Below are 27,569 nucleotides of genomic sequence, written 5' to 3'. Positions count from 1 at the left end.
GTAAAAGGGACAAAAGCACAAAGAAAAGTAAACAAATGTGATATATAGCTAATGTAACTTATACACACAGATATTGTTAGAACAGTACAAAGCTCATAAGAACAATGCTGCCCTCTTATTAGGAAATAGAATGAGTTGCTGTGTGAGCAATAATCACTTTAGAAATATTAAACATGCCCTTTAGGAAACAAACGAAGATCCATTGTAAAAGGGAGCAAAGATGTCAATAATAAAAAGGACCCGATCACCCATTTCTTCTTAAGCATTGTATTGCTCAGGAAAGTTCAATAAACATAAGTTTCGCAATGGGCATTTCTGCACCTCGGTTTTAATGCTGCAGTGCATTCAACACAGAGTGACAGGGGTTCTCCTAGGATGCTCATCCCCACACTGAAAAACGTACTTTGTAAACTGTGCATTTTTCTTTTTCAGTGCAAAAGTCTTAATAGGCCTTCATTCTGGAGACAGAAAGATATATGTCATTTCAAAAGAGATCTTGGACATGCTGCAGTTCAAAACTAGTTAAAAACTTCACAGTCTGTCACTGTCCAGATTTAAAACTGCATTGAAATTTAATCTGTGAATATTCTGCAGCTTGATGATTTTCCACTACTGTTACTCAGCAATTGCAGCAAGCTGTTAAAAAGTAATGTCCACATTTTTTTTTATCTTGCTTAGAATGTGACAAATACACCTAATGAAAAGAGTTGTTGTCAAAGCAAGGAAAGCCAACAGTCTTAGCAGCTCATAATAGAATATTCTAAATAGACTTTCTATTTACGAGATGTAAAACTCATCACTTCACAAAACCGCACTTTTTTTTTTTCGAGAACACATCTTTAACATTTAAAGTATTTTTTTTGAAGATGTTTAATAGTTCGAAATATTAAAAAAAAATCTGATATAGGTGCAATTCATGGAAAGCACCATTTGGAATTGCCACAATTGGCCAAGTATTATGCCAATTCATTTTTTTTTTGACAGTGCAAAAGTACAAATTTTACATACTATAGGAACAGACTGCCTTTGCCATACAGACATAAATGAGTCCTTTAAGAAACAGATATGAACGTTATATATATAGTAAAGTCTTGTTTCACTGTTAATAACTTCATTTTAGAGTATTAAAAGGAAAAAATAAAAGTGGTCTGTGTACAAATCATTAGGATAATCATTTGATCCCAGCCCCTCTTCTCCAATTAAGTGTACTGGTCCTGATCAGAGGTCGTTGTTTGGGTTTGCGTGTGGATTACTGTTCTTCCAGCCAGGATGGAGCATCTACTCCTGGGGTTTTCAACTTCACATGGAATTGTTTCAAGGTTTGTTCAAGCTGTTTCTGGTTTCCAGCAAAGTAGGCCGCTATTGCATTATGAAACAGGACAAGCTGATTGTGAAGAACTTTTACCTAGGAAGTAAGATGAAAATAAGTAAGCTACATCCTTCATTAAAATATGAGAAGAGAGGTTTTGTTTGCACACTAAATGTTAATTGCCCCAAGTTCACCATAAAAAAATAAAAAAAACAACCTCAGGTTGTTGTTCAGACTGTGGAAAATGCATAACCCAGGAGGTGCTACAACAGTTGCTGAGCCACTGGTTGTGGAAACACGGATATAGGCTGTACCTTTTAAAGGAACTATAGTGATTGGTGTGGTTAGGGGGTGCACCCTGCTACTGAACTATCCTGCCATGCACTTAAAATCACAAATACAAAGATGATGTAAGATGATTTCCTGAATTCACTAACTTGAATGGTATCAATGAAGGGTTATGTCTGCTAACTAGTGGTGATTCAAAGTAAGGTTTTTATTTTGTATCAATTGCACATTTGTCATTAGTGGCAGATACAGTTGCATGCAATATCAAGGTAATTGTGTATGTGAGATACCGCGCCCTGCCCTTATAATTTTATACTAGCTTTGCGTAATTTCGCCGTCAATTTAAGTGTATGCTTAAATTCAGAATTGGAGTATAGTGAGGCGCTATTACCCTTATTTTACACTACTTAATGAATAAAAATAATCCGTATTTAAAGTGCAGTTGTACAATTTGAAGTGCAATCAAGGAATGTGCAAAAAATATGTGATAGATTGATGGATCCCAAAGTGCATATAATGTGTTGAAAAAGCATGTTACTCAAATGTTCAGTTAAAGTGGATATGTGCATACAATCAATCATATATATTACAATATATTGTGCATTTATTAGGTGCAAAGATGCAATATATTCTGAATGCTCAAGTGACAAAGGTTCAAAATATTTTAAAAAATGCTCAATAATCGGATATTTGTAAGATCTTACCGTAAAATCCTTTTCTCTTAAGCTCATTGACAGACGTAGTCTTCTTGATTCACAAGAACTGGGTTATGTTGTCTCCGCAGGAGCAGGACTAGGCAGAAAGAAAAAACGTTCTGGCTCCACCTTAGGGGCAGTCCCTGAGGGTATATCCTCCCTCTCTCTGCTACAAGGCATCAGTTCTGTCACAAAGCAGCAACAGAGAATTTAACCCAACCCAACTCAATGATAGAGGGGCGGGTACTACGTCTGTCAATGAGCTTAAGAGAAAAGGATTTTACGGTAAGATCTTACAAAAATCCGATTTTCTCTGTCGCTCATTGACAGACGTAGTCTTCTTGATTCACAAGAACTGGGACATCCAGAAGCAGTGCCACAAATGAGGGGTGGGATTGACCGAAATCAAAATCCAATCTAGAAGGCCCAACCGGTGCCAAACTAGAAGTTTTAAAGGCTCGTTATAAACAAAGAATGAGACTCAAATGAAAATTTCCAACGGAAAAAAACCCTCGAGGCAGACCACTGGTCTCCTCAAATGGCGGCCTGCAAAACCTTGCGGCCAAACGAGGCATCAGACGATGCCATTACATCAACTTTATAATGTTTTGTAAAGGTATGCACCGACGACCAGGTAGCCGCCTTGCACACCTGGACCACTGACGCCTGATGGCGAAAGGCCCATGACGCACTAAGTGCCCGAGTGGAGTGCGCCTTAACAGGGAACGGGGGCTCCCGACCCTTAATAGAATAAGCCTGTACCACCGTCTGTCTGATCCATTTGGAAATAGTCGCGGCAGATGCAGGCAACCCCTTTTTGGGTCCATCCGGGATCACAAAAAGTGAATCCGTCTTGCGAAACGAGTCTGTCGTTTTCAAGTATACCCTGATCGCCCGGACCACATCCAAGGAGTGTAAAGCAAACTCCCGAGGATGACTGGGCTTAGGACACAAGGAAGGTAATACAATTTCTTCATTCAGATGAAATTCTGAAACCACTTTTGGTAGGAAGGATGGATTCGGACGAAGAACCACCTTATCTCTATGAACCACCAGATATGGGGAACGACAAGATAAAGCGGCCAGTTCTGACACCCTGCGTGCAGAAGTGATAGCCACCAAGAAAGCCACCTTCTGGGACAACGTAGGTAGAGGAATCTCCCTAATATCTTCAAAGGGAGGTTTCTAAAGAACCGACAATACTAAATTAAGATCCCAGGGTGGTAACGGCGCGCGCACTGGCGGAGCCAGATGTCGCACCCCCTGGATGAAATTCCGCACCAAGGAATGAGTAGCCAAAGGCTTCTGAAAGAAGATAGCTAATGCTGAGACCTGACCCTTGATAGTGCTCAAGGCCAGTTTCTGCTCAACCCCTTGTTGCAGAAAAGCTAATATTCGGCTAACCGAATAAGACCGTGGACGGAACCCCAGAGGTTCACACCATGCAATGTAGGAATTCCATGTACGATGATAAATCTTTCTGGAAGTCGCTTTCCTTGCTTTAACTAGAGTAGGAATAACTGAAGCTGACAATCCCTTGTCCTTCAGCACCTGGGTCTCAATAGCCAGGCCGTTAAAGCCAGCGATCGTAAAGCAGGATGGAAGATCGGTCCCTGAGACAGTAGGTCCTCCCTGAGAGAAGTCTCCACGGGACGTCCGCCACCAGTCTGACCACGTCGGCGTACCAAGCTCGGCGAGGCCAGTCCGGAGCTACCAGGATTACTGGAATTCCTTCCTCCTCTATCCTGCGAAGAAGTCTTGGCAGTAACCCGAGAGGAGGGAAGGCATACATTAGCTGGTATTGCCCCCACGGGGCGATCAGTGCGTCTGCGGTCTCTGCTAGAGGATCGCAGGAGCGAGTCACGAATCTCTGTACTTTCCTGTTGAATCGTGATGCCAACAGATCCACATCCGGGGTGCCCCACCGTAGGCACAACTGGTGGAAAACTTCTGGATGGAGGGACCATTCCCCCTGATCCAGGGTCTGACGGCTGAGATAATCTGCCTGCCAATTCTCCACCCCCGGAATGAACACCGCAGAGATAGCTGGAACAAATCGTTCCGCCCAGCGAAGAATGCAAGCCACTTCTTTGGCCGCTCGGACACTCTTGGTGCCCCCCTGGTAATTGACATAAGCCACGGCCGTGGCGTTGTCCGACTGGATCCGAACCGGGCTGCCCTGGAGCTGCTCGGTCCAGTGAATCAGACAAAGTTTGATCGCTCTCAGTTCCAATACATTTATCGGCAACCTGGATTCTTCCAGGGACCAAAGTCCCTGGACAGATAACTGACCGAGAATTCCTCCCCATCCGGATAGACTGGCATCCGTGGTCACTATCGTCCAATATATTGGCAGAAATGACTTTCCCTGGCTGAGCATCGGAGACCGAAGCCACCAGACCAGAGACTCTCTGGTCTGTTTGCTCAATCGGATCCGATTGTCCAGGGATTCCGGATTCCGATTCCATCTGAGAAGAATCTCTTGCTGAAGAATTCGGGTATGGGACTGGGCAAATGGGACTGCTTCGAAGGAAGCCACCATCAATCCCAGAATCCTCATGCAAGTTCGAAGAGAAGACCAGCTGTTGGATAGTAACAACTGGACTGCTGATTGAATCTTTCGGAGTTTCCCTACCGGAAGGAAAACTCTTGACCTGACTGTGTCTAGAATTAGACCCAGATATTCGAGCCTCTGGGGGGGAACCAGAAATGACTTTTGCTGGTTCACCAGCCACCCGAATTCCTGTAAAGAAATTATAGTAATTTCTATATTCTGTAGCAGGGTCTGAGGAGACTCTGCATGAAGCAGGAGATCGTCTAGGTAACCTAGAATCGATATGCCTCTTTGGCGCAGTAGTGCCAACATTGGGGCCAACACCTTCGTGAAGACCTGAGGAGCCGTGGCGAGACCGAAAGGTAACGCCACAAACTGATAGTGGTTCTCTTCTACGGAAAAGCGTAGAAACCGCTGATGTCCTGCGAAAATGGGAATGTGAAGATAGGCGTCCTTGATGTCTATGGACGCTAGGACATCCCCTGGATGCAGGAAGGCTGCTACTGTGCGAATGGATTCCATCTTGAATTTCCTTATGTTGAGAAAGGAATTGAGTGCCCTTAAGTCCAGAATTGGACGCACTTTGCCCTCTTTCCTGGGTATTGTAAATAGGTTTGAATAAAACCCTTGAAAACGTTCTGTCCAAGGAACGTGGACTACCACTCCTTGTTGTAGTAAATCCGTGACTGCTCTCCGCAGATCTTCTAAACGATCCGGGGATAGTCTGATATTGGAAGGGAAGAATCGCGCCGGTGGGAGAGATCGAAACTCGATCTTGTACCCTGACCTTATGACTTCGCAAACCCACTTGTCCGGGATTCTGGAAAGCCATGGATCCGGGAACCGGCGAAGACGTCCCCCCCACCCCAATTATGGGTGGGGGCGCACCTTCAGGCTTTGGACGATTTATCTTCAGGTCTGGAGGGGGCGGGCTTTTGCTTGCCCGACCAACGTCCCCTGAAGCCTCCTGAAGGAGCTTTGGAGGACTTAATTTTTTCACCCGCGGGACGAAAAAACTTTTTGTGAGCAGAGAAAGAAGGCCCTCGTCTTTGACGAGTTCCTTTACCCTTAACATTTTGCGGTAAAAAGGTGCTCTTTCCACCCGTGAGATCCTTAATGATCTCATCTAAGTTGGCTCCAAATAGACGCTCTCCTAAAAAGGGGATATTAGCTAATGCTTTTTTGGAACCTTGGTCGGCTAACCAACCTTTTAGCCACAGTGTACGCCTGAGAACCACTGCTGAAACTGATGCTCGCGCCAATAATGGAGTGGCGTCTAACGCCGCATCACACACAAACTGTAACCCCTGTATCATTTGTTCCAACAAATCTGATACCGCCTGAGGGACCTCTTCTAAGTCCCGGCGTAACCACTTGGTCCATTCAGTTACAGTCTGCGAAACCAGACCAATAGCAATTATTGGTCTGAAAGCTGATCCAATCAAGGAAAACATGGTGCGAGACATAGCTTCTATCTTGCGATCCACTGGATCTTTAAAAGACGGAGCGTCTTCTAAAGGAATAACCGTGGCTTTATTCAATCTAGCAATTGGTGAATCCACCACAGGTGGTTCTGTCCATTTCTTAATAAGGGTTTCCTCAAACGGATAACGCCTGTTAATGCGTTTAGAAATAGCAGAGGTGCGTTTTGGCAGACTCCATTCTTCTTTGATTGGATTGCCAAAACATTTGGGCAATGGAAAAACCTTCGCCACTTTCATGCGTTTTTTAGTCCCAAAAGGGATTTCAGTTTCAGCTATTTCCGACGGAATACCCTGTAATCTTAAGGTTTCTTGAACAGATACAATGAGTGCGTTTACCAACGCTTCCTCTCGGGCTATGGCTGATGCCGAAACATCCTCCTCAGTGTCTGAAGAGACAGTACCCGAGACACCAATCCCAGATGAAGTACCTGCAACTGCAGAAATAGGCTCAGAGTCTGAATCCGAAGTTTCAGATAATAAGGGGTTAGGCGGGGGTCGCTTTCTTGCGCCCTGTCCCTGACAAGCCACTTCCACCCGGGACACAAAAGTTTCCATAATAGCTGACAATGATTCAACTGTCAGTGGGGTGCTGGAGGATCCTGCAGACACCTCGAGGGGATCCGGTGGAGATACATGAGTGGCAGGGTCCATGTTAATTCAGGACACCTCTGCCAGAAAAAACAAAAAACTTTTCTTTTTTTTTTAAATCAAAAAAATACCTCTTTTTTTTTTTTATGTGTCTCCCCCTAGCGCAATAGCGCCCCTCAGAGTACCTGCTTCTCGATCCCCACAGAGAGAGAGAGGGACCCCCAAGGCTCACCACCCGATGCAGAGAAGTTTCCAACCAACTGCAGTCAGCGTCTGTCTTTTACAGACTGGAAAGAGCTGTGTTCGTTTTCCCGGGTAGAAGGACGTGGCTCCGCCCCCTGTGTACGCCTTCCGGCGTTCCCAGCTCTCCACGAGGTAGCTGGGCTCATCAAACATGGCCGCCCCCATACAGGAGACAATAGACTCCAAAAACATGGCGGCCGGCGTGACCTGAGGACATACATGCACCCGGTCTACGGCAAAATGGCGGCGGACCGCCGAAATCGTTTTTCCCAGCACATCCACCTGCATCTCTGCTAAGTGGCGGCTCTGGTTCCTGGCGTCCAAGCGAGACTTTTAACTCGCAAGGTCAGTCCCTCCAATGGGACTCCGTCGCGGCCGACCCAGCGCGGAGCTCTGGTCTGCACGCGCTCGTAGGCAGAAACCGGGGTGACCACTGGATCTCAACATCCAGCCCGTCGCCCGGCCCCGCATACTTACTTGAATGTGTCGCGGCCGACCAAGCGCAATGCAATGGTCTGCGCGCACTCGTAGGCCGGCTGGGGTGACCACTAGTGTCGCCCAGTCCGGCGTATTTGCTTGAAGATCTCACAGGAAAAAAACACTGGAGAAAACTACCTAAAAAATATTTTTTCTAAAGAAAAAATCTTGCCAGGACCAAAAAGATCCCAGCAAGGAACTTAGGTCCTTACTCCTGACTAGACAGAAAAAAACTGATGCCTTGTAGCAGAGAGAGGGAGGATATACCCTCAGGGACTGCCCCTAAGGTGGAGCCAGAACGTTTTTTCTTTCTGCCTAGTCCTGCTCCTGCGGAGACAACATAACCCAGTTCTTGTGAATCAAGAAGACTACGTCTGTCAATGAGCGACAGAGAAATATAGTTTTTAGGTTGCGTAAATACAAAATAGTTAGGTAATATTTAACAACACAGCAAAAAATCGCTGTGTGCACTGTGGCAGTTGACATTTGGTACATTTATTAATTTTAGCAGTCAGCCTGAATTCAGTAAAGACTTTATAAGAAATTGCATATTGTTGCTGAAATGTGAATTCTACAAGATAGCAGGCTGATACTGAGGTATGGGCCCACAGAGATGACAATCACTGAAGAGAGAATAACGAAAAAAAAAAAAAAAAAGGAACAATCTATTTATACCCCACAAGGTAAGTATATACAATATACAGTATCTACAACAGAGAAAATAATCAAGTAACTTTGCAGAGGAGCTCATAATTGATATGTCGATGGAAAGATACAGCTCAATATTAAAAAAAAATACTCAAAACTGCTTGTAAGTATTGATCAGTTTATGGCTTCAAAAGACTAATGAAAAAGTTTATCTACCTAATGACCAGTACTGATGTCAAGAATGTTTTGAGCACAGGGTTGTAACTAGTGGAATGTGCCTAATACACCCCAAATGAGGTGCAACCATATTAGGTTATTCTTCTATTAATAGGGTTCTATACTGAAAAATATGTGTTACATAACTATTGCAAACAAATAACTATGGTCCTGAGACAACACAAAGGGTGGGCATCTCTGCAATAGACCAACTTTTAGAGGGCACAAGTTCCTGCTCAAGAAAGCAATGAAATGATTTTTACAGTTTAGGCCTCAGTTCTGTTTTCTGCAGTCTACCTATACGCATTATACTTTTTGCAGAATAGATAGGGCTTTGCTACTCATTTATTAGCAGATTTGGATAAATATATTTTTTCCTAAAGCTGGAATTCAGAATACTTTGGCAAAATAGATTTTAACCACTCCATGCATGTAGGACGTCATATGACGTCCTGGATTTTGAGTGGAGATATCTGAATGATGCCTGCAGCTGCGGAGGAAACGCACACATTTGTACGTTGCACCCGCTAATATAAATGGTGTTAAAGCCACATATGTGAGGTATCGCTGCAAACGTTAGAGAGAGAGCAATAATTCTAGCACAAGACCTCCTCTGTAACTCTAAGCAGGTAACCTGTTAAAAAGTTTTTTTGAAGCGTAGCCTATGGAGATTTAAGTACCGAAGTTTGCCACCATTCCAGGAATTTGACATTATACAAAAAAAAAAAAAAAAAAAAAAAAAAAAACCACAGGCTAAGGTTTTTTTTTTCCCTCTAAAAAAATAAATAAATTATGTTTGAAAAGTTGCTGCGCAAATACCGTGACATAAAAAGTTGCAACAACCACCATTTTATTCCCTAGGTTCTCTGCTAAAAAAGTGTCAGAATTGTTTTGGGCTGGAACTGGTTAAGAACACAACATTGTACTAAATAGATTTCTGTAGCAGAATTGGAAGCCCTGGACCAAACAGTTTCAGCTATAATTAGAGCTTTACCTACACTCATTAAAAAGCTGGCATTTATGGTACCAACTACCCTCGAAACCCACAGGTGCTGAAATGTGGCACAATTTTGAAAAAGTTTTAAAGTTTTGTGGTAACTTTTAAACTTAAAGCGGAGTTCCACTCGAATTTTGAACTTTACTGATTTCAGCAGTGATATGTTTTGTAAAAATGAATTGGGCTATATAATATTTTTTTTTTTTTTTCCGGGTCCGTTACCTTATTTTAGAGGATAGTTTGTTCTACTTCCTGCTTCTGCGGCCGCGGCCACGGACGTCACTTCCGGCTTTGCATTGCTTCCTGGGAGATGTGTGTCATCAATCCAAGGAGGCAATGGGCATCGCCGGCTGGTAGCATCATGTTATTTCCAAATAGGAAATGACGCGATGCAAGGCAGCGATATGCACAGAATCCCGGAAGAGAGACACAGCGGCTTCACATGCCCACACTCTAGATGGCTACAGCAGTGGTCCTCAGGGCCCACTAACAAGGCCAGGTTTGCAAGATAACTGAAATACATCCCAGGTGATATAATTTGCTGCTCAGTGATTGCAGTACTCTAGTCTGCAACTCCAAGGTAATACTTGGCCTGTTAGTGGGCCCTGAGGACCGGAGTTGAGGACCACTGCTCTACAGTACATTAAAAAAGTAAGTTCTAAATGCTGCACAAAAACAAATCAGAGGACAGTTTAGAAGAGTGTTAAATATTAAAGCAAAAGCGGTGACTATTCCAGGGATACTTTTATTTAAAAAAACAAAACACGGCCGAAACTCTGCTTTTAACCCTTACATGGAGGAAAAAAAAAATGTTGTAGAGATACATACACACATTTTATTGACCTGTGTATTTCTCTTCCCTTCAAAAGAAGTTGTAAAAAATGTAATTTACTAAATGTACAATTCAGAAGACCAACATTAGGCTGGTACCTTTTGCAGGTATAGCTATGTAAAACATTAAAAGTATAAGTGCTTATACAGTTTAAAATCCAGTAATACATTGTCTCACCCTGCTCTGCACATGCTCAGTTGCTCTCCATTTTTAATCACTGTTGGGCTTGTAGAGGCCTTAAAACAGATCTAAACCCTCCTATCCTTTACAGCCAAGGAAGACGCTTCATTTTGATCTGTAACTGCCATGGTGCTGCACATGTGACCAGTTAGGACACCAGCCATGTGACAGCTTGGTTGAAGACACAAGCAAATGTGACAGTTAGCAATCAAGGCATTCCAGGAATGTAACTGTTTTTTGAAACTCTTAAATCGAGGGGTTTAGTTACATTTTATGATTTACATCTGCTCAGGCGCTCTGGGTTTCAGCAAAATGTCAGCCTCCAGCAAGAAGAAAGTGGTTATGGGTAAAGTTCAGCTTTAATAAATAGCAGCTATAAATAAGTTAGTATCAGACTGAAAGGCAGTTCAGGAGTTTAGTGCCAAGCATAATGAATCAAGGGTGAACAAACTAAACAGCTGTGGCTACAAGTGAATAGAAATGACCAAAAGAAGAGCATAAAAGTTAGAAGTTCTTTTCTAACTAATCATTATAGATATCAATTACTGGTTAACTAGATCAAAATAATTGTGGCCTTTCCCAGCCCAGCAACCAGGAAAGAAATTTGTTTTATGTTGTATTTGGGTAAAACAAGGAGCAGGTGGTTTAATATAACTAGGGATTGACCGATTATCAGGGGCTATATTTAACAAACTTGCCGATATGGCTTCAAGTGGTTGTACCGGAGTAATGCCTGCAGCTACAGGCATCACCCCGGTACCATTTTTTAGAGCCAACAGTCAGCTTTCTTGTAATAATAATTAATGAGGCAAATCAGCTACTCGGCAGTTATTACAAGCAGCGGAAGGGAATGTGTCCCCCCACCCCCTCCAGTCGCTCTGCCCGGGTCTGGAATCGGCTCTGATCAGGTCACTGATGTGGTAACCGGAAGCAATGTCATGACATCATTTCCAGTTACTGATGCATTAAAGGTGCCAGATTTTAAAAAAATGACAGTTTTTAAAAATAGCCAAACCTGGTATTTTGAATGCTTTTGGTTTGGGGTCTTCTAGACCCCAGACCCTCCATAAAGAGTACCTGTCACAAGAGATGTTTACATTCCTTTTGACAGCAATAAAAGTGAAAAAAATCGAATTTTTGACTTACTGTAAAATCCATCTCTCTGATGTTCATTGACGGACACAGCATTTTCTTGACCATAGGGTCCCCTACAGGAGTAGGACACTAGGCAGAGAAAAAGCTTGAGCACGCCTGTGGGGCAGTCCCTGGGAGTATACTCCCACTTCCTGCTATAGGTCTACAGTTTTGTAACAAGCAGTGTCAGAAGAAACAAACCCAACTCCACAGAGGTGCGGGTGCTGTGTCAGTCAATGAACATCAGTGAAATGGATTTTATGGTAAGTCAATAATCCCATTTTCGCTTTCGTTCATTGACAGACACAGCACTTCATCTTCTTGACCATAGGGACGTCAAAAAGCAGTGTCAAACATGAGGAGTGGGAACAGCAGAACAAAACAACTTCCCCAAGGCTAAACCTAGCCAACCAGGTAACTTGGAGCTCAAATGTCAACTGGAGCTCACCTGAAAAAAAACACCCTCAAAGAGGACAAATCCTCTAAATAGCAGCCTGCAAAAACTTTGCGGCCAAAAGAAGCATCTGCAGATGCCAACAGCCACTTTATAAAACTTTGTGAATATGTGTACAGATGACCAAGTGGCCGCCTTGGAAACCTGCATCATTGACGCATGGTGACAGGAGTAGAGTGCGCCTTGACAGGAAAACGAGGAACCTGACCCTTAAATAGAATATGCCTGAACCACAGTCTGTCTGATCCATCAGGAAATGGTTGCAGCAGAGGAAGCCAGCCCTTTGCCAGGTCCATCCATGAGGACAATAGTGTGTCTGACTTCTGAAAAGACTCCATAGCTGCCAGATACACCCATAAGGAGTGGCGGAGTTAGTAGTAGAGCAGACTCACCTAGAGGCGGCACGGTGCTCTCTCCACACATATGAACTACTGCATGGGGACGACAGGCTGAGGAAACAGCTTCTACCATCCATGTGACCTGTACAGTGGATACTCGGCGTGAGAGAACGTGAACAGTATTAGCCCCCAAGGGATCATCAGCCCGGTCATCACAGAGGGAACCCGTAACAGAGGGAAGAGGAACCCCAGACAGGGAACCTACACAGGCTTTACTGCTTGGGCCTTCTGGAAAGAGAGACACCCACCCCCCCCCCCTTTTCTTTAGAGGTGTGGGAAGATATCCTTATATCTCCCTCTTTTGCATGAGAATTCTATTCTGGATGAGGCTGTCTTATACGCCCTTTCATATCTTCCTGCTGGTAAGAAGCAAACTCACACAGGTGGTGGGATACCAGACAATCAGATCTGTCTTCTGGCTGTTACCTGGAACACTCTTCTGATTTCTCCACAAGTACCAGTTGGCAATTCACAAACTTTTGTCACCAATTTTTTATGGACTTTGATTATTTCATTTGGATGTTATATCATTGTTCACCTATATGCTTCGTTTATTTATGGTTTTCAACACTTGCACATTTGTTCATACATTTATATATGCACCATTAGTTTGATGTACCTTTGATAGTATTTAAGTGTTTTTTCACCTTGAGAAAGAACATAACGTTTAGCGCACCAGAATTTACTTTCACACCCATATTGCCTTAACTACATCCAAGGAGTGCAAGCAACTTTCTTAGGACGCTTAGGCTTCTGAATCAGAGTCACCGTAAAGGAACGAGGATGAACTCAAGAGGGATTCACACAACGCAATGTACGTCTTCCACATACGATGGTAGATCTTCCCAAAAGTAGATTTTCTAGCTTTTAACAGTGTAGGAATCACTGAATCACACAACCCCATAACCTTCAATACATGGCTTTTAATAGTCAAGCTGTCAAAGCCAGCAACTGTAAAGCAGGATGGAAGATTGGCCCTTGGGACAGCAGATCTTCCTGGAGAGGAAGTCTATAAGGAGCATTGGTGACCAGCCGTACTAGATCGATGTACCAAGACCGGCGAGGCCAGTCTGGAGCCACTAGAATGATTGGAATTCCCTTCTGCCTTCATCCTGCATAGGAGTCTTAGCAGAAGCTGAAGAGGAGGAAAGGCTTAAATTAGATGATACAGATTCCAAGGAGCCACTAGCGCATCTGTAGCATCGGCTAGATGATCCGGAGACCATGCCACAAACCTCTGAACTTTTCTGTTGAGCTGAGAGGCCAACAGATCCACAACTTATGGAACAACTCCAGATGAAGTGACCGTTCTCACTGGTCTAATGCCTGTCGACAGATAATCCGCTTGCCAATTTTCCACTCCTGGAATGTGTACAGCAGAGAGGGCTGGAACAACTTCTACCCACCTTAGATGTCGGCTACTTCCCGAGCTGCCAGGACACTTTTTGTGCCCCCTTGGTGATTGACATAGGCCACAGCCATGGCACTGTCCGATTGAATCCGTACAGGACACTCCTGGAGATGACGTGTCCAATGATCCAGACGAAACCTGATCACTCGGAGCTCCTGTACATTGATTGGTAGCCTGGACTCCGCCAGAGACCAGACCCCCTGGGCACACTCCGTGCAGATGCCTCCACAGCCAGATAGCCTGGCATCTGTGGTGAAAACCGTCCAGTAAAGGAGGAGGAATTATTTTCCCTGATGAAGTGCAAGAGAATGAAGCCACCAAACCAGGGACCCTCTCTGTACTCTGGCTCAACAGGATCAGATTGTCCAGAGACTGAGGACCCTTGTTCCATTTTAACAGAATCTCCTTTTGCAGAGATCTTGTATGGAACTGTGCAAACGGAACCGCCTCGAAGGGAGACCCCATTAGGGCCAGCACCCGCATGCAAGTCTGAAGAGACGACCATCTGCCGAATAGCAGAAGCCGAATTACCTCCTGCAGCTTTTGAAGTTTCTCCAGAGGAAGAAACCCTCTGGCTGAGGACGAATCCAGAGTCAGGCCCTGGTAGTCCAGGCTTGTGGACAGAACCAGAGCAGACTTCTGAAGATTCAGAATCCAACCTAACTCACCCAGCATTTGCAGAGTAAACTCCAAGTTGTCCAACAAGGCAGTCTAAGACCCTGCTCGTAAGAGCAGATCGTCCAGGTACCTCAGTACCGCGATCCCCCACTGACACAGTAATGCTAGAACCGTGAAGACCCGAGGAGAGACCAAAGGGTAACGCCATGAATTGAGAATGCTCCTCGCCCATGGCAAAGCGCTGATGGGCGACACATATTGGGATGTGAAGGTAAGCACCCATGATATTGATGGAGGCGAGAAAGTCCCCCTGATGTAAGGATGCCACCACCATGTGAATTGGCTCCATTCAGAACTTCTGTACCCATACAAGACAGTTTAGCACCTTGAGGTCTAGTATTGGATGCACCTTGGTCTCCTTCCTGGGGACTGCAAACAGGTTTGAGTAAAAACCTTGAAAACGTTCCGACTATGGAACCAGAACATTTACCCCGTGAATTAACAAGTCTTGCACTTCGCCATAGAGATCCTTTAAGCGATCTGGGGACAGGCGCAGGTTGGAATGGAAGAACCTTTCCAGAGGATATGATCGAAACTCGATCTTTTAGCCGGAGCAAATTACTTTGCGGAACCACTTGTCCTGGATCAGGGAGGTCCACGGATCCAGAAAACAGCAAAGACACCCCACCACCCCAGATACTGGTGAAGGCGCCCCTTCATGCAGAGGCATGTTTTTCCACAGGTCTAGCAGAACCCGCTCGTGGATTGCTCGACCAATACTTCCTTACCCTTGGAAGCCTGAGGAAGAAGAGTTCTCTTTCCCCCTGTGAGGTGTTTTCCAAACAGGGATCCTGCATGAATGGAAGATCAGACAAGGCCTTTTTAGAAGTCTGGTTGGCAGACCGGAATTTCAACCAGATAATGTGTAGATTCTCACAGGAACAAAATAATAAAAAGATGAAAAAATTCCATAAAAAAAAAATAATAATAATTACCAGGACCAGAGATCCCAGAAAGGAGCTAGGTCCTTACTCCTGACTAGGCAGAAAAAACTGAAGACCTATAGCAGGAAGTGGGAGTATACTCCAAGGGACTGCCCCATATGCGTGCTCAAGCTTTTTCTCTGCCTAGTGTCCTACTCCTGTAGGGGGCAGTATAACCCTATAATCAAGAAGATGAAGTGCTGTGTCGGTCAATGAACGAAAGAGGAAAAAAAAATGAAAAAGGACAGAGAAAAAAAATAAATAAAATTTTAAATGTACAGAATATTGGCACCTAATATCGGCTATCGGCCTGAAGGGTGGCCGGAAAATCGGTATCGGCCCTGAAAAAACTATATCGCTCAGTCTCTAATTAATACATATTTTGAGATCAGAAAATCGACTTGAGATATCCTGTTAATAAAGCTGTAGTACTGAATCAAAACTACTAGCCCATGGATTGGGTTGACCATATGTAAAGCCCACCTGTTAATACCATCAAAAATTAGAAGAAATGGTTAAAAAAACAAAAAACACAACAACAAAGCAGGAGCATGAACTATGCCATTGGTATTCTGTTGCTGGCTGCTATGGCAGGAGGTATTCATCAAGATCTTGGTTGGTGAGCTAACAAAATGAATTCGGAGCAATCAGTTCTCTGTTCTGCCATGTTTATACAACACATAACAGGAAAGCTAGTGCTGCATGCTCTGGTCTCTGCCTCTCAGGCCTGCGCTTATTGAGATTTTTTTTTTTTTTTTTTTTTTTTAAGTAGCAGAATACAATTTGGTCTAAATGAATTACGAAATTTTACTTTAATTTTTTTTATTGGATGTGATTTATAGCAGAAAGTAAATAATATTCTGTTTGTCAGAATTGCCAGTCTTTTTGTTGATAGTGCAAAAAAGAAAACCCCAGTGGTAATCAAATACCACCAAAAGAAAGCTCTATTTGTGGGTAAAAAAATAATTCTTTTTACATTTATTTCATGTACAGCATTGCATGATCATGCAATTGTCAGTTAAAATAATGCAGTGCTGCATAGTTTTAAATACCACTATTCTCCAGTGCCTTTGCTTTCTGAAAATATAGAATGTTTGGGGTTTTTAAAGTAATAATCTAGTTTAAAAAAAATGCTGATTTTTACATGTTTGTGAGGAGTGTCAGAACTGGCATGGGGGTCAAGTGGTTAATATTTATTTCTACTAATATTTCACTGTCTCGGCTTTTATATATCATTAAGATTCGAGGTTGCTGTACTAATACAAATAATATTGGGGAGAGAGGATAATCCGGTCATGTATCTCGGTGCATTGGAGGATTTATATTCTTTCAATAAAACATTCATAGGGGCCCAGCTATATAAAGCCTTTAAAGTGGCCAGAAGTTTTGGTCCAAAGCCAAATCTTTGAAGAACAAAAAGTAAATAATCCCGTGATAGAGAATCAAAGACGTTATTCAAGTCCAGGGAAAGGAGCATACTGTTTCTCTCCCCTTTTATCCCAATTAAATTGAATGGACAAGATCAGGTCAATAATTCTCAACTTCTGGTGGGAGGCCAGTCTACGTGGAAAGAAACCAACTTCAGTATCTCACAAAAGTGAGTACAACCCTCACATTTTTGTAAATATTTTATTATATCTTTTCATGTGACAACTCTGAAGAAATAGCACTTTGCTACAATGTAAAGTAGTGAGTGTACAGCTTGTAGAACAGTGTAAATTTGCGGTCCCCTCAAAATAACTCAACCCACAGCCATTAATGTCTAAACCGCAGGCAACAAGAGTGAATACACCCCTGAGTGGAAATGTCCAAATTGGGCCCAAAGTGTCAATAATTTGTGTGGCAACCATTATTTTCCAGCACTCCCTTAATGCTCTTGGGCATGGAGTTCATCAGAGCTTCACAGGTTGTCACTGGAGTCCTCTTCTACTCCTCCATGACGACATCCCGGATTGGTGGATGTTAGAGACCTTGCGCTCCTTCACCTTCTGTCTGAGAATGCCCCACAGATGCTCAATAGGGTTTAGGTCTGGCGACATGCTTGATCAGTCCATCACTTTTACCCTCAGCTTCTTTAGCAAGGCAGTGGTCATCTTAGAGGTGTGTTTGGGGTTGTTATGTTGAAATACTGCCCCCTGGACCACTGAAGGGGGGGGGGGGATCATGTTCTGTTTCAGTATGTCACAGTACATGCTGCCATTCATGGTTCCCTCAATGAACTGTAGCTCCCCAGTGGTGGCAGCACTCATGCAGCCCCAGACCATGACACTCCCATCACCATGCTTGACTGTAGGCAAGACACACTTGTCTTTGTACTCCTCACCTGGTTGCTGCCACACATGCTTGACACCATCTGAACCAAAGAAGTTTAAATTGGTCTCATCAGACCACAGGATATGGTTCCAGTAATCCATGTCCTTAGTTTGCTTGTCTTCAGCAAACTGTTTGTGGGCTTTCTTGTGCATCTATAGAAGAGGATTCCTTCTAGGACGACAGACATGCAGACCAATTTGATGCAGTGTGCGGCGTATGGTCTGAGCAATGACAGGCTAACCCCCCACCCCTTTAACCTCTGCAGCAATGCTGGCAGCACTCATACGTCTATTTCCCAAAGACAAACTCTGGATAGGACGCTAAACACATGCACTCAACTCCTTTGGTCGACCATGGCAAAGCCTGTTCCGAGTGGAACCTGTGCTGTTAAACCACTGTATGTTCTTGGCCACTGTGGTGCAGCTCAGTTTCAGGGTCTTGGCTATCTTCTTATAGCCTAGGCGTTTTTATGTAGAGCAACAAATCTTTTTTTTTTAAGATCCTCAGAGAGTTCTTTGCCATGAGGTGCCATGTTGAACATTTAGTGACCAGTATGAGAGAGTGAGTGAGAACGATAAACACCAAGTTTAACACACCTGCTCCCCATTCACACCTGAGACCTTGTAACACTAACGAGTCACATGACACCGGGGAGGGAAAATGGCTAACTGGGCCCAATTTGGACATTTTCACTTAGGGGTGTACTCACTTTTGTTACTCACTTTTGTTGTCAGCGGTTTAGACATTAATGGCTGTGTGTTGCGTTATTTTGAGGGGACAGCACATTTACACTGTTATACAAGCTGTACACTCACTACTTTACATTGTAGCAAAGTGTAATTTCTTCAGAGTGGTCACATGAAAAGGTATAATAAAATATTTATAAAAATGTGAGGGGTGTACTCACTTTTGTAAGATACTGTAGGTTCAAACATATATAGGAGGCTAAAAAGTTTTTAAAGTAATAAACCAGAAGGTGAATATGAAACATTTTTTTATAAGCAAGCAACTGTTTTTTTTTTTTTCATTACTAACGTATACCAATAGCATTAAAAAACTGTAGTAAAAAAAAAAAAAAAAAAAAAAAAAAAAAGGTGTTTTAATAAATATTTAACACTTGACTCCAGCCAAGCAGTTCAATTTTACAGTAAGTCCCCTACTTATGAACGAGTTCCATTCTGGAACATAGTTCCTACTGCCAGCAAAGATCAGGACTTGAAAACAAAGGCTTCAAGCGCTAATCAGTATGTTCTGGCGGGACAAAGGCACACACCATTGGTGATTGCTGCACCAACATTGCTTGTGTTGGTATGGCGATCTCTCAGTTTATTTTTGTTCAGCCCGCTGGGTTAAAAAAAAGAAAAAAAATTTTTAAAAAGGATTGGACATGTTCGTATCTGTGAAAGTTTGTAAGTAGAATGTTAGTATGTAGGGGACTTGCTGTATCCTGAACTTTCAAAAGCTAAAAGATTTTTAATTTTGTACAGCCAGTTTTGTGGCCCAGGTAGCATTACCAGGCCGTATTCATTATTGGCCTGATGGGTTTCTCTTGCTGGACCTCCCTCTCCCAGTGCTGCTTTGCAAGGGATTAGAAGAAGCAATTCAGGTAAACTAGTTTTATTAAAATATACATTTTATGAGGTTTTTATGTGGATGCAAATCCATACAGACAATAAATGATCTATGAAAGAGTCCTGGCACCTTGTTAATAAGTTCTGTTTTGTTAAAAGCTTCCTTCGTTTGGGCAGAATCAAAGCTCTGGTTGTTTACTTTTTAACTTCATAAAAAATCCAATATAAACGATAATAATTTTATGTAATCGGATTTTAGCAAATACAGAAGGCAAACAACACTTTCCCATAACTTAATTAGACTGCTTAACCATGTTTAACTGACAGCTAAGCTCTTCAAAAAGTTCAGTGTGGCCTCACACCACAGAGCTCCTCTGCACTAATATTCATCAAGCAGCAGAAGAATGCTTTGTTCTGTCCGAGTCCGTACCCACTCCTTTGTGTGCGTTCAGCAGCATGATGTCACCTCCTCACTACCATCTATTTAAAGATCAGCTCAATTATTTGCTCAAAAGAAAAAAAAAGAAAAATATCGTATATATATATATATATATATATATATATATATATATATATATATATATATATATATATATATATATATATATATATATAAAAAATTGGTATTCTGAATCATGAGCCATTCGAAATTTTGTGTTCTGCAAATGACATACCAAAGAGGCATTTTTTTTTTTTTAGAGTAAAAATGTGGAAAAAAAACTCTACAGGCTGAAGAAAGTGTGGACCATAATGCTGATTAGAGCACAACACAAAACTAAACAGAAAAAGAAAAAAAGCTGGAAAAATTTCACAGAAGTACTTCGAATGCAAAACTTGCAGAACAAAATTGTTATCAAAAGGACATACATGACAGATAAATCTGGGCTAAACTACCTACAAACTTCCACCATCCATGGCCAGTTCAATTATAAGTAGTTACCAAAAGCAACCAAATTAGTTTTTGTCACCTAAATCATTCAGGTTTGATTTCATACAAAGTAAGCAAAACAAAGTATTTTTGGTGCCAGCAAGCACCATTACTTTAAAGTGTTAATAAACCCACAACAATAAAATCAGTATGTATTTGCAGTAAAGCATGCTGGTTATACTCACTGTGGAACCTAAGGGGTTAATCCTCTGCATTGTGTATAAAGGCTGTTTGATCTTCTAGGCACAGATCCTCCTTATTTAACTGAATCTAACCTATCTCCTGATAAAACAGAGCATTAGGAGTCAGGCTGCACGTGATCAGTTTGGTGTGCATTGCTAGAGTTTTTTTTTTTTTTTCTTGGGAGAGTGCATGTGATCAGCACAGGGCCAATCAGCACTGTCCAGACAGAGGATCAGGGGAGAACCAAAACTCCTACAAGCATTAACCAGACACTGATAGTATCAGTCACAAGACTGCTATATGATGTTGATGAGAAAAGGTATTTAGCAGTTTATATTTACTAAAATAATTGCATTTCCATGTTCTGTGGGAAGTCAGATATTGTGAATGCAGAGTTCTGACTTTACTAACACTAAGGCCCGTTTACTTGTATGTTGCTGCAATGCAATGTCTCACTGTGAATGGTACCCCGACAAAACATACAGTAGATTGCAATGCGCCACAATTCTCATGTTGTGGTACACTTATTTTTTTCCTATTTTTTTTAATAATCCGTTGCAATGCCTCAGCAGCAATGGCCTGAGGCAGAAAAAAACGCCTTTTGCGTATTTGCGCATATTTATGCACATATTTGTATATGTATATATAAAAAATATATATACATAAAATATATACATACACACACATTTATGCCCCTGAGCACTGCACACAAATATGCACATAAATGCCTGCATGTGCTTGGCCATATTAGATAACATACAGCTGCATTCAAAGGCATTAAAAAAAAAAAAAAAACATGTTAGACAGCCCTAGCTGCGACAATTCTTCTACCTGTGTACATGAACCCTAATGAATGGTCTGCCTTAATGCAGTACACACTAAATATGCAACATAATGCACAACAATAAAATGCTTAAAGTGGAAATCTAGTCTATATCTAACTAGGCCTAAAACTGTTCCCACTCCCTTCTATTTCCAATTCTTACTACCCTGTAGAAGAAAGATGCTTATACTTACCTATGCTCAGGGCGCTCCAGTCCGGTCATATTATCTCGCCAGTGACTGACAATGAATGGAACGCCGAATAACGTCAACCATGGGCTTACTATGGGGCATCTGTTGTTGGCTGTTCCTCATCTCCCCTGGAGCACCCTGAGAATAGGCAAGTATCAACATCTCCCTTCAACAGGGTAGTTAAAATAGGAGTTAGGAGGTGAGAGCAGGTTTAAGTGGGGTACACATTATATGAAAATCAGGCGAACGATCGTCCGATTTTTCGCATTGTTTCGCAGCAAATCGGAACCGATGAGCATAAATTTCCACGAAAATTCTTGTTCGACATAGGCTTTTTTTTGTTTATTGTTTCTAAAAATGCGCAGTCTTTTTGATTTTTCTTGTACAAAAATCTTACAAAAACGGTACACATTAAAACGAAAATTAATTTTTTTTACATACAAAAATTCGGAATCAGCTGTTGAAAGTTGTGTACACACTATAGGAAAATCGTACGAAAATTCTTTGGAGGAAAATGTTAGCTATATTTTCTTATAGTGTGTACTAGCCTTAAGGCTTAGTAAGATATAGACTAAGTAAATCCAACGACCATATCTTCCTCAAATGGAAACATTTTAGCAATGCAAATATTCCTACTGACTTTAGATAAAGAGACAGGCCCCAGAATTTAAAAATGAACTCTAAAGCTACATTCACACCGTTTTTTACCGCAATTTTACCGCGATTTACAGGCATTTTTACAGGCATTTTTTGTGCAGGCGTTTTTAGATTGAATAGAAACCAATGGAAAACGCCTGTAATCTGCCCAAAAAGAAGCTCATGTACTTTTTTGAGCGTTGGACGTTTTGCTTTCAGCGTCAAAACGCTCAGATGTGAACAGGGGCCATTGAAATGAATAGGATTTGTCTTGTTGGGCGTTTTGAGAGCTGATCCTAGAGCAGAAAAACTCCCCAAAAACGCCCAAAAACGCCTAGATGTGAACGGAGCCTAAAGAGGTGGGGTTGCAATTTTCTAACACAAAACAGTTGAGAATGGATCTGAACTTTTGTTAATGACTCCCAGGCTACAACACCATTTTTTGTCAGATTCTTTTAATAGCATGATGTATTTATAACTCTACTCACGGCCTATGAGGAAAATGTGTCTGCATTGCTAGGATTTACCAAAGACTTTGTGCAGCATGGAGCCATAAATGGCTTATCTCTGCATTTAACTGCTACAGATATAGGTGACACCATGACCTCTTGGTCTATTGCACTATTGATGCCTTAATTAGGACACTACAAAGAATGTGTCCAGTCCCCAATTCAGTGGGATATAAAGGGAATTCATTCCTTACTGACTAAGTAATTATTATACCCAATCCCCCCCCAGAAGTAAAAGCCTATAAAGCGGGCAAAAGGTATTATGCCAAAATAACATTTTACACACACTAGATCAGGGTTTCTCAACCTTTTTTCAGTCAAGGCACCCTTAAAAAATGAGGGGCAATCTCGAGACACCCTTTAAAAAATATTGACAGTCTTAAGGCACCCCATTCTAAAATGTAAAATCTATTCTAAAAGTTTTGCATAATGCAGAAACATGCACACAAGTAGGACATCCAATTTTAGAGGCGATTTATTCTTCCAAAGCAAATACACTTTTGCACACTGGTACTTCTTAGTATTTCAAGGTTTCTCTTCTCCCTCAGTTTTTCCTCCATCACTCAGCTAAGGTGCCCTCAATGCTGATGGAGAGGAGCAGGGGAGGGTCAAACAAGGATGCTATGCAGGTGACTGACATCCTCATCAACTGGTGATGCCATTGTCATTAGGACGCCGGCGGCTAGAAGGTTGTAATGGTGCACAATAAAAACCTGTGGCGTTGTGTAAAAAAAAGGCAGGCTTTATGCACCTGCTGGCTTGTACACAATTTTGGGAAATTTTCAGGCATTTTACAAAGGCACCCCTGAAGAAACCCCAGGGCACCCTGGTTAAAGGCTGCACTAGAGAAATATGCCTGTGGTCAGAAAGCATATCCATAGAATGACAAAGCAGGTTACCCAATATAAAGGCATTGCACATTTTTGAATGTTTTAAAAAGGTATTCATGTAGTTATATTCCCTGAGTCGTTTGTTTACCTTACCTTGCAATGATGTACATGCATGTTGTGGCTGCAGTTTGTAGAATCATGGCAGATCAATCCCCCTATATTGATGCATTAATGCACCTAACTTGTCCCTAGTCACTAGAGGGACTCTGGTCCAACCGCATCTGGAGTATTCTGTCCAGTTCTGGTCGCCAGACCTCAGGAGGGATGTGTTGGAGCTGGAGAGAGTCCAGAGAAGGGCAACTAAACTGATTAGGGGGTTGGAGGACCTTAACTATGAAGAGCGGCTGCAATCGCTCGATTTATTCTCCCTGGAGAAGAGACGCCTGAGGGGGGACATGATAGCAATTTATAAATATCTTAATGGGGATCTCAGCTTAGAAAAAAAGCTGTTCATTCGAAGGAATTGCATGAGGACTCGAGGACATACAGTGCGATTAGAGGATAAGCGTTTTAACCTCAGGCAACGAGAAGGGTTCTTTACTGTTAGGGCTACAAGATTGTGGAATTGTCTACCACAAGAGGTGGTTTCTGCGGGTAGTATGGTGGCTTTCAAAAGACTCAGACTTACATCTCAAGGATCAGGACATTAAGGGCTATGTGAGATGATTACAGCCACACACACCTACACAGGTTGAACTGGATGGACTATTGTCTTTATTCAACCTCACCTACTATGTAACTATGTAACAATGTCTTAAACCAGGTCATGCAGAACTTGCCATGTCTCAGTGCTGCATCACAAATGTGTGAGTGTAATGTGATGAAATTTCTCTTTCAGCATGGTAATCTGTTAAATTCTCTCACCTGCAGAGCACTAGACTAACACCCCCAGAGATTCTGGGATATGACGTTTTATCACAGGAAAATGTAGTTCTCGCATTAGACAGAGGTCATGCATTAATCCGTGCAGTGCCATGCAGCATGCCTCATTTTTTAAACAAACATTTTTGACACTGGAATGTGAATTATGCTATAGGCTGTCCATACAGGACAACAAATGACACCAAGGAACCACATGATCACTGCACATCTTATACTGGGGAAAAATACAAGGGTCAGGTAGGAAAGTTTATAATGTCCTTAAAAGTGACAACCTGCCCTATAGTAGTTGCTGCAGCAGTTGTCAGCACTGTATTAACTGTATGTAATGTCATCTGTCCATCTCTCTACCTCAGCCTAAAGCCTTGTATTTATCAAGAACTATCTTCAGTGTAAAGAACAAAGAGTCCTGAATCTGATGGTTTAGACCCCCAGAGAGCCCTGATCTCAACAGCGAGTTTGGTTTTCATCAAGAGACAGAAGGATTTGAAGCAGCCAAATCTGTGGTTAGTTCTCCAAGATGTTTGAAACAACCTGTCTAGTTCCTTCGAAAACTGTGTGCAAGTGTACCGAGAAGAATTGATGCTATTTTGAAGGCAAAGGGTGGTCACACCAAGCATTGATTTGATTTGGATTTCTCTTCTGTTCATTTACTTTCTATTTTGTTAATTGATAAAAATAAACACTTCTATTTCTGAACACATTCTTAATTTACAGCATTTTTTCACGCCAGCCAAAAATGTTTGCAAAGTACTGTAGGTGGTGATGCTGCATCCATCTGTATAGAAACTGCGATCTCTCTGTGCCTGTCACAGAACCATCCCCCCCACACAGTGAGTAAGCAATTTAGGCATACATTTAACCCCTTTGATCACCCCCAGTATTAACCCCTTCCCTGCCAGTGTCCTTTATACAGTATAAAAAGATATAAACAGCGCTAGATCCTCCCACTTAGTATACACATATCACTATATATAAATGTTCAACTGTGTAAATCATCCAATTTGTATCTGTGCAAAATAGCTTTAAATCAACAATGCTTCAATTAGGTAATAATTTAAAGTGCTTATAATAGTGCCAACAACCAATGTGAATTGTGCTTATTATGTGCAATATAACGTGCAAAAAATGACAATATATAAAGTGCAATGTGTGGCAACAATAGATGCCATTCAAAAAATGAAAAAAATGCTTAAGTCCAAATCATATAAATTTCAAACTTAAGTCCGTGGCAGTAGAGACAATATTTAGTGCATAAAAACGCGAGTCCTTGGTGCAATGAAACTGGATCAGCCGGATCAGGTGACTGTGCATATATGTGAACAGTGATGGTGGCTCCCTCCACTTCACCGCCAAAATGTGGTAAGATTGCGCACTTACCAGATGATGTTGATCCAAGCTGGCATACGCCAGCTAAGGATCAAAGTAAGCTTAGGGGTCTCCTCTCACTGGCAGACCGGAATCCCAAGGGATGGGTGGATGGGTGTCCTTAGGCTTCTCCTGTTTAAGCTCGTGGAGGAAAAAAAATGAAGAGGGCTCCTCATAGTGCAGTATTGTAAAAACACTCCATCTTTATTAAAAATACTGCAGACACTATAAGAAGATTTCTCGCAAACGCTGTTTAAAATGCTTAAAAAAACATGGTGCCCTTACTTTGCTACCCTGTGAACCCAGTACCTTGCGGTAGTCTGTCTCAACTATCCTGGAAGCCGCACCGTTCTCCGAAGTGGGGCAGTCGGCGTGCGGTTCACAGTGGGGCCCAGAGCGAGGCAGCGTGCGTTGCAGCTTGACGCGTTCCGTCCCTGTAGTGACGTCATCGGAACCTCATTTATACAGTAACAGTGCATATTATTTAGCACAGATTCCTGTATTAGTGTCACTGGTCCCCAAAAAGTGTCAAAAATGTCAGTTAGGGGTCTGATCTGTCCACTGAAATGTCGCAGTCCTGCCATTACTATTAAAAAAAATAAATAAATAAAAAGTGCACGAATCTATCCCGTAGTTTGTAAATGCTATAACTTTTGCGCAAACCAAATAAAATACGCTTTTTGGGATTTTTTTTTACCAAAAATATGTAGCAGAATACAAATTGGCCTAAACTGATAAAAAAAAATGTAATTTTAAATTTTTTTTTTATTGGGAATGTTTTATAGCAGAAAGTAAAAAAAAAAATGGCGTTTTTTTTCAAAAATGTCGCTCTTTTTTTGTTTATAGTGCAAAATCTAAAAACTGCAGAGGTGATCAAATGCCACCAAAAGAAAGCTCTATTTGTGGGAAAAAATGACATCAATTGTATTTGGGTACAGCGTCGCACGACCGTGCAATTTACCGTTAAAGTACGCAATGCCGAATCGCAAAAAATGGCCTGGTCATTAAGGGGGTAAAACCTTCCGGGGCTGAAGTGGTTAAGGGAACTTAGCCTTTAGCAGAATAAGTTTAATGTAATAGCTGCATTTATGAAGAAATGCAAGAATTCTACTTTCTTTGCAACAGCTGAGATGCTTACATAAAGACAAGTGCCCAATCCTCACACATATGATTAGAGATTGAGGACCCTTCATGCAGCCTGCACACTAGATGGCAGTGTACACGGAGAGCACACCTTTGAGGGCTTTATCAATCCAGGCACAGGGAAACACAAGAAACAAGGATCTGGGAAAGCACAGATTATTGAACTCACAGTAACGGAGGAGTATAGTTAAGTTGCGGTCCTCTTGACTCACCCAAGCAGGCAGCTACTGGGAACCAAGGGCCGATAAGCATGTAAAATTCCCCCAAAGCACTGAGTTGCTGGGACCACAAATCAAATAAGTAGTACAGGCCAAAGTGGAAGGAGTGCACAGAAAAAACAGAAGCACTGGAAACAGGTAGAAGTGCATAGAGACAAACAGAACCAGTAGGAGTGGGTAGTAAAGCAAAGAGACCAAAAGGAATCACTAGATGCAGGCAGAAGTGCACAGGGACACAGGGCAAGAAACAGACTAGGAATAAATTAGAGACAATAAAGCAGGCTGCAGACAAAGGTGCTGATACCCACAGGGGATGACGGAGGTGCAGAAGGTTTGAAAAAAGAAAGATACAAAAAGGCAAGCAGCGGCATATGTACGCTGGAAAGCTCAGAGTATACAAGTCCTGGA

The 27,569-nt window shown here is 42.2% G+C and overlaps 1 protein-coding gene across 3 annotated transcripts in view; it reads right to left on the bottom strand.

The window, feature by feature from the left end:
* Positions 1-270: 270 nt before the first annotated feature.
* Positions 271-27,569, bottom strand: part of ARFIP1 (ARF interacting protein 1) — a 260,045-nt gene continuing 232,746 nt past the window's right edge. For all 3 annotated transcript variants that reach the window (XM_082244069.1, XM_082244071.1, XM_082244070.1), the window contains one exon: positions 271-1,405. In XM_082244069.1, the coding sequence (XP_082100195.1) occupies positions 1,250-1,405 (156 nt within the window). In that variant the 3' untranslated portion in view covers positions 271-1,249. The remainder of the gene's footprint in view (positions 1,406-27,569) is intronic.

The sequence above is a fragment of the Pelophylax lessonae genome (assembly GCF_965119305.1).
Source record: "Pelophylax lessonae genome assembly, chromosome: 1".
Lineage (NCBI taxonomy): Eukaryota > Metazoa > Chordata > Amphibia > Anura > Ranidae > Pelophylax > Pelophylax lessonae.
The sequence above is the reverse complement of the archived record's forward strand: the minus strand, read 5'-3'. Positions and strand labels throughout refer to the sequence as shown.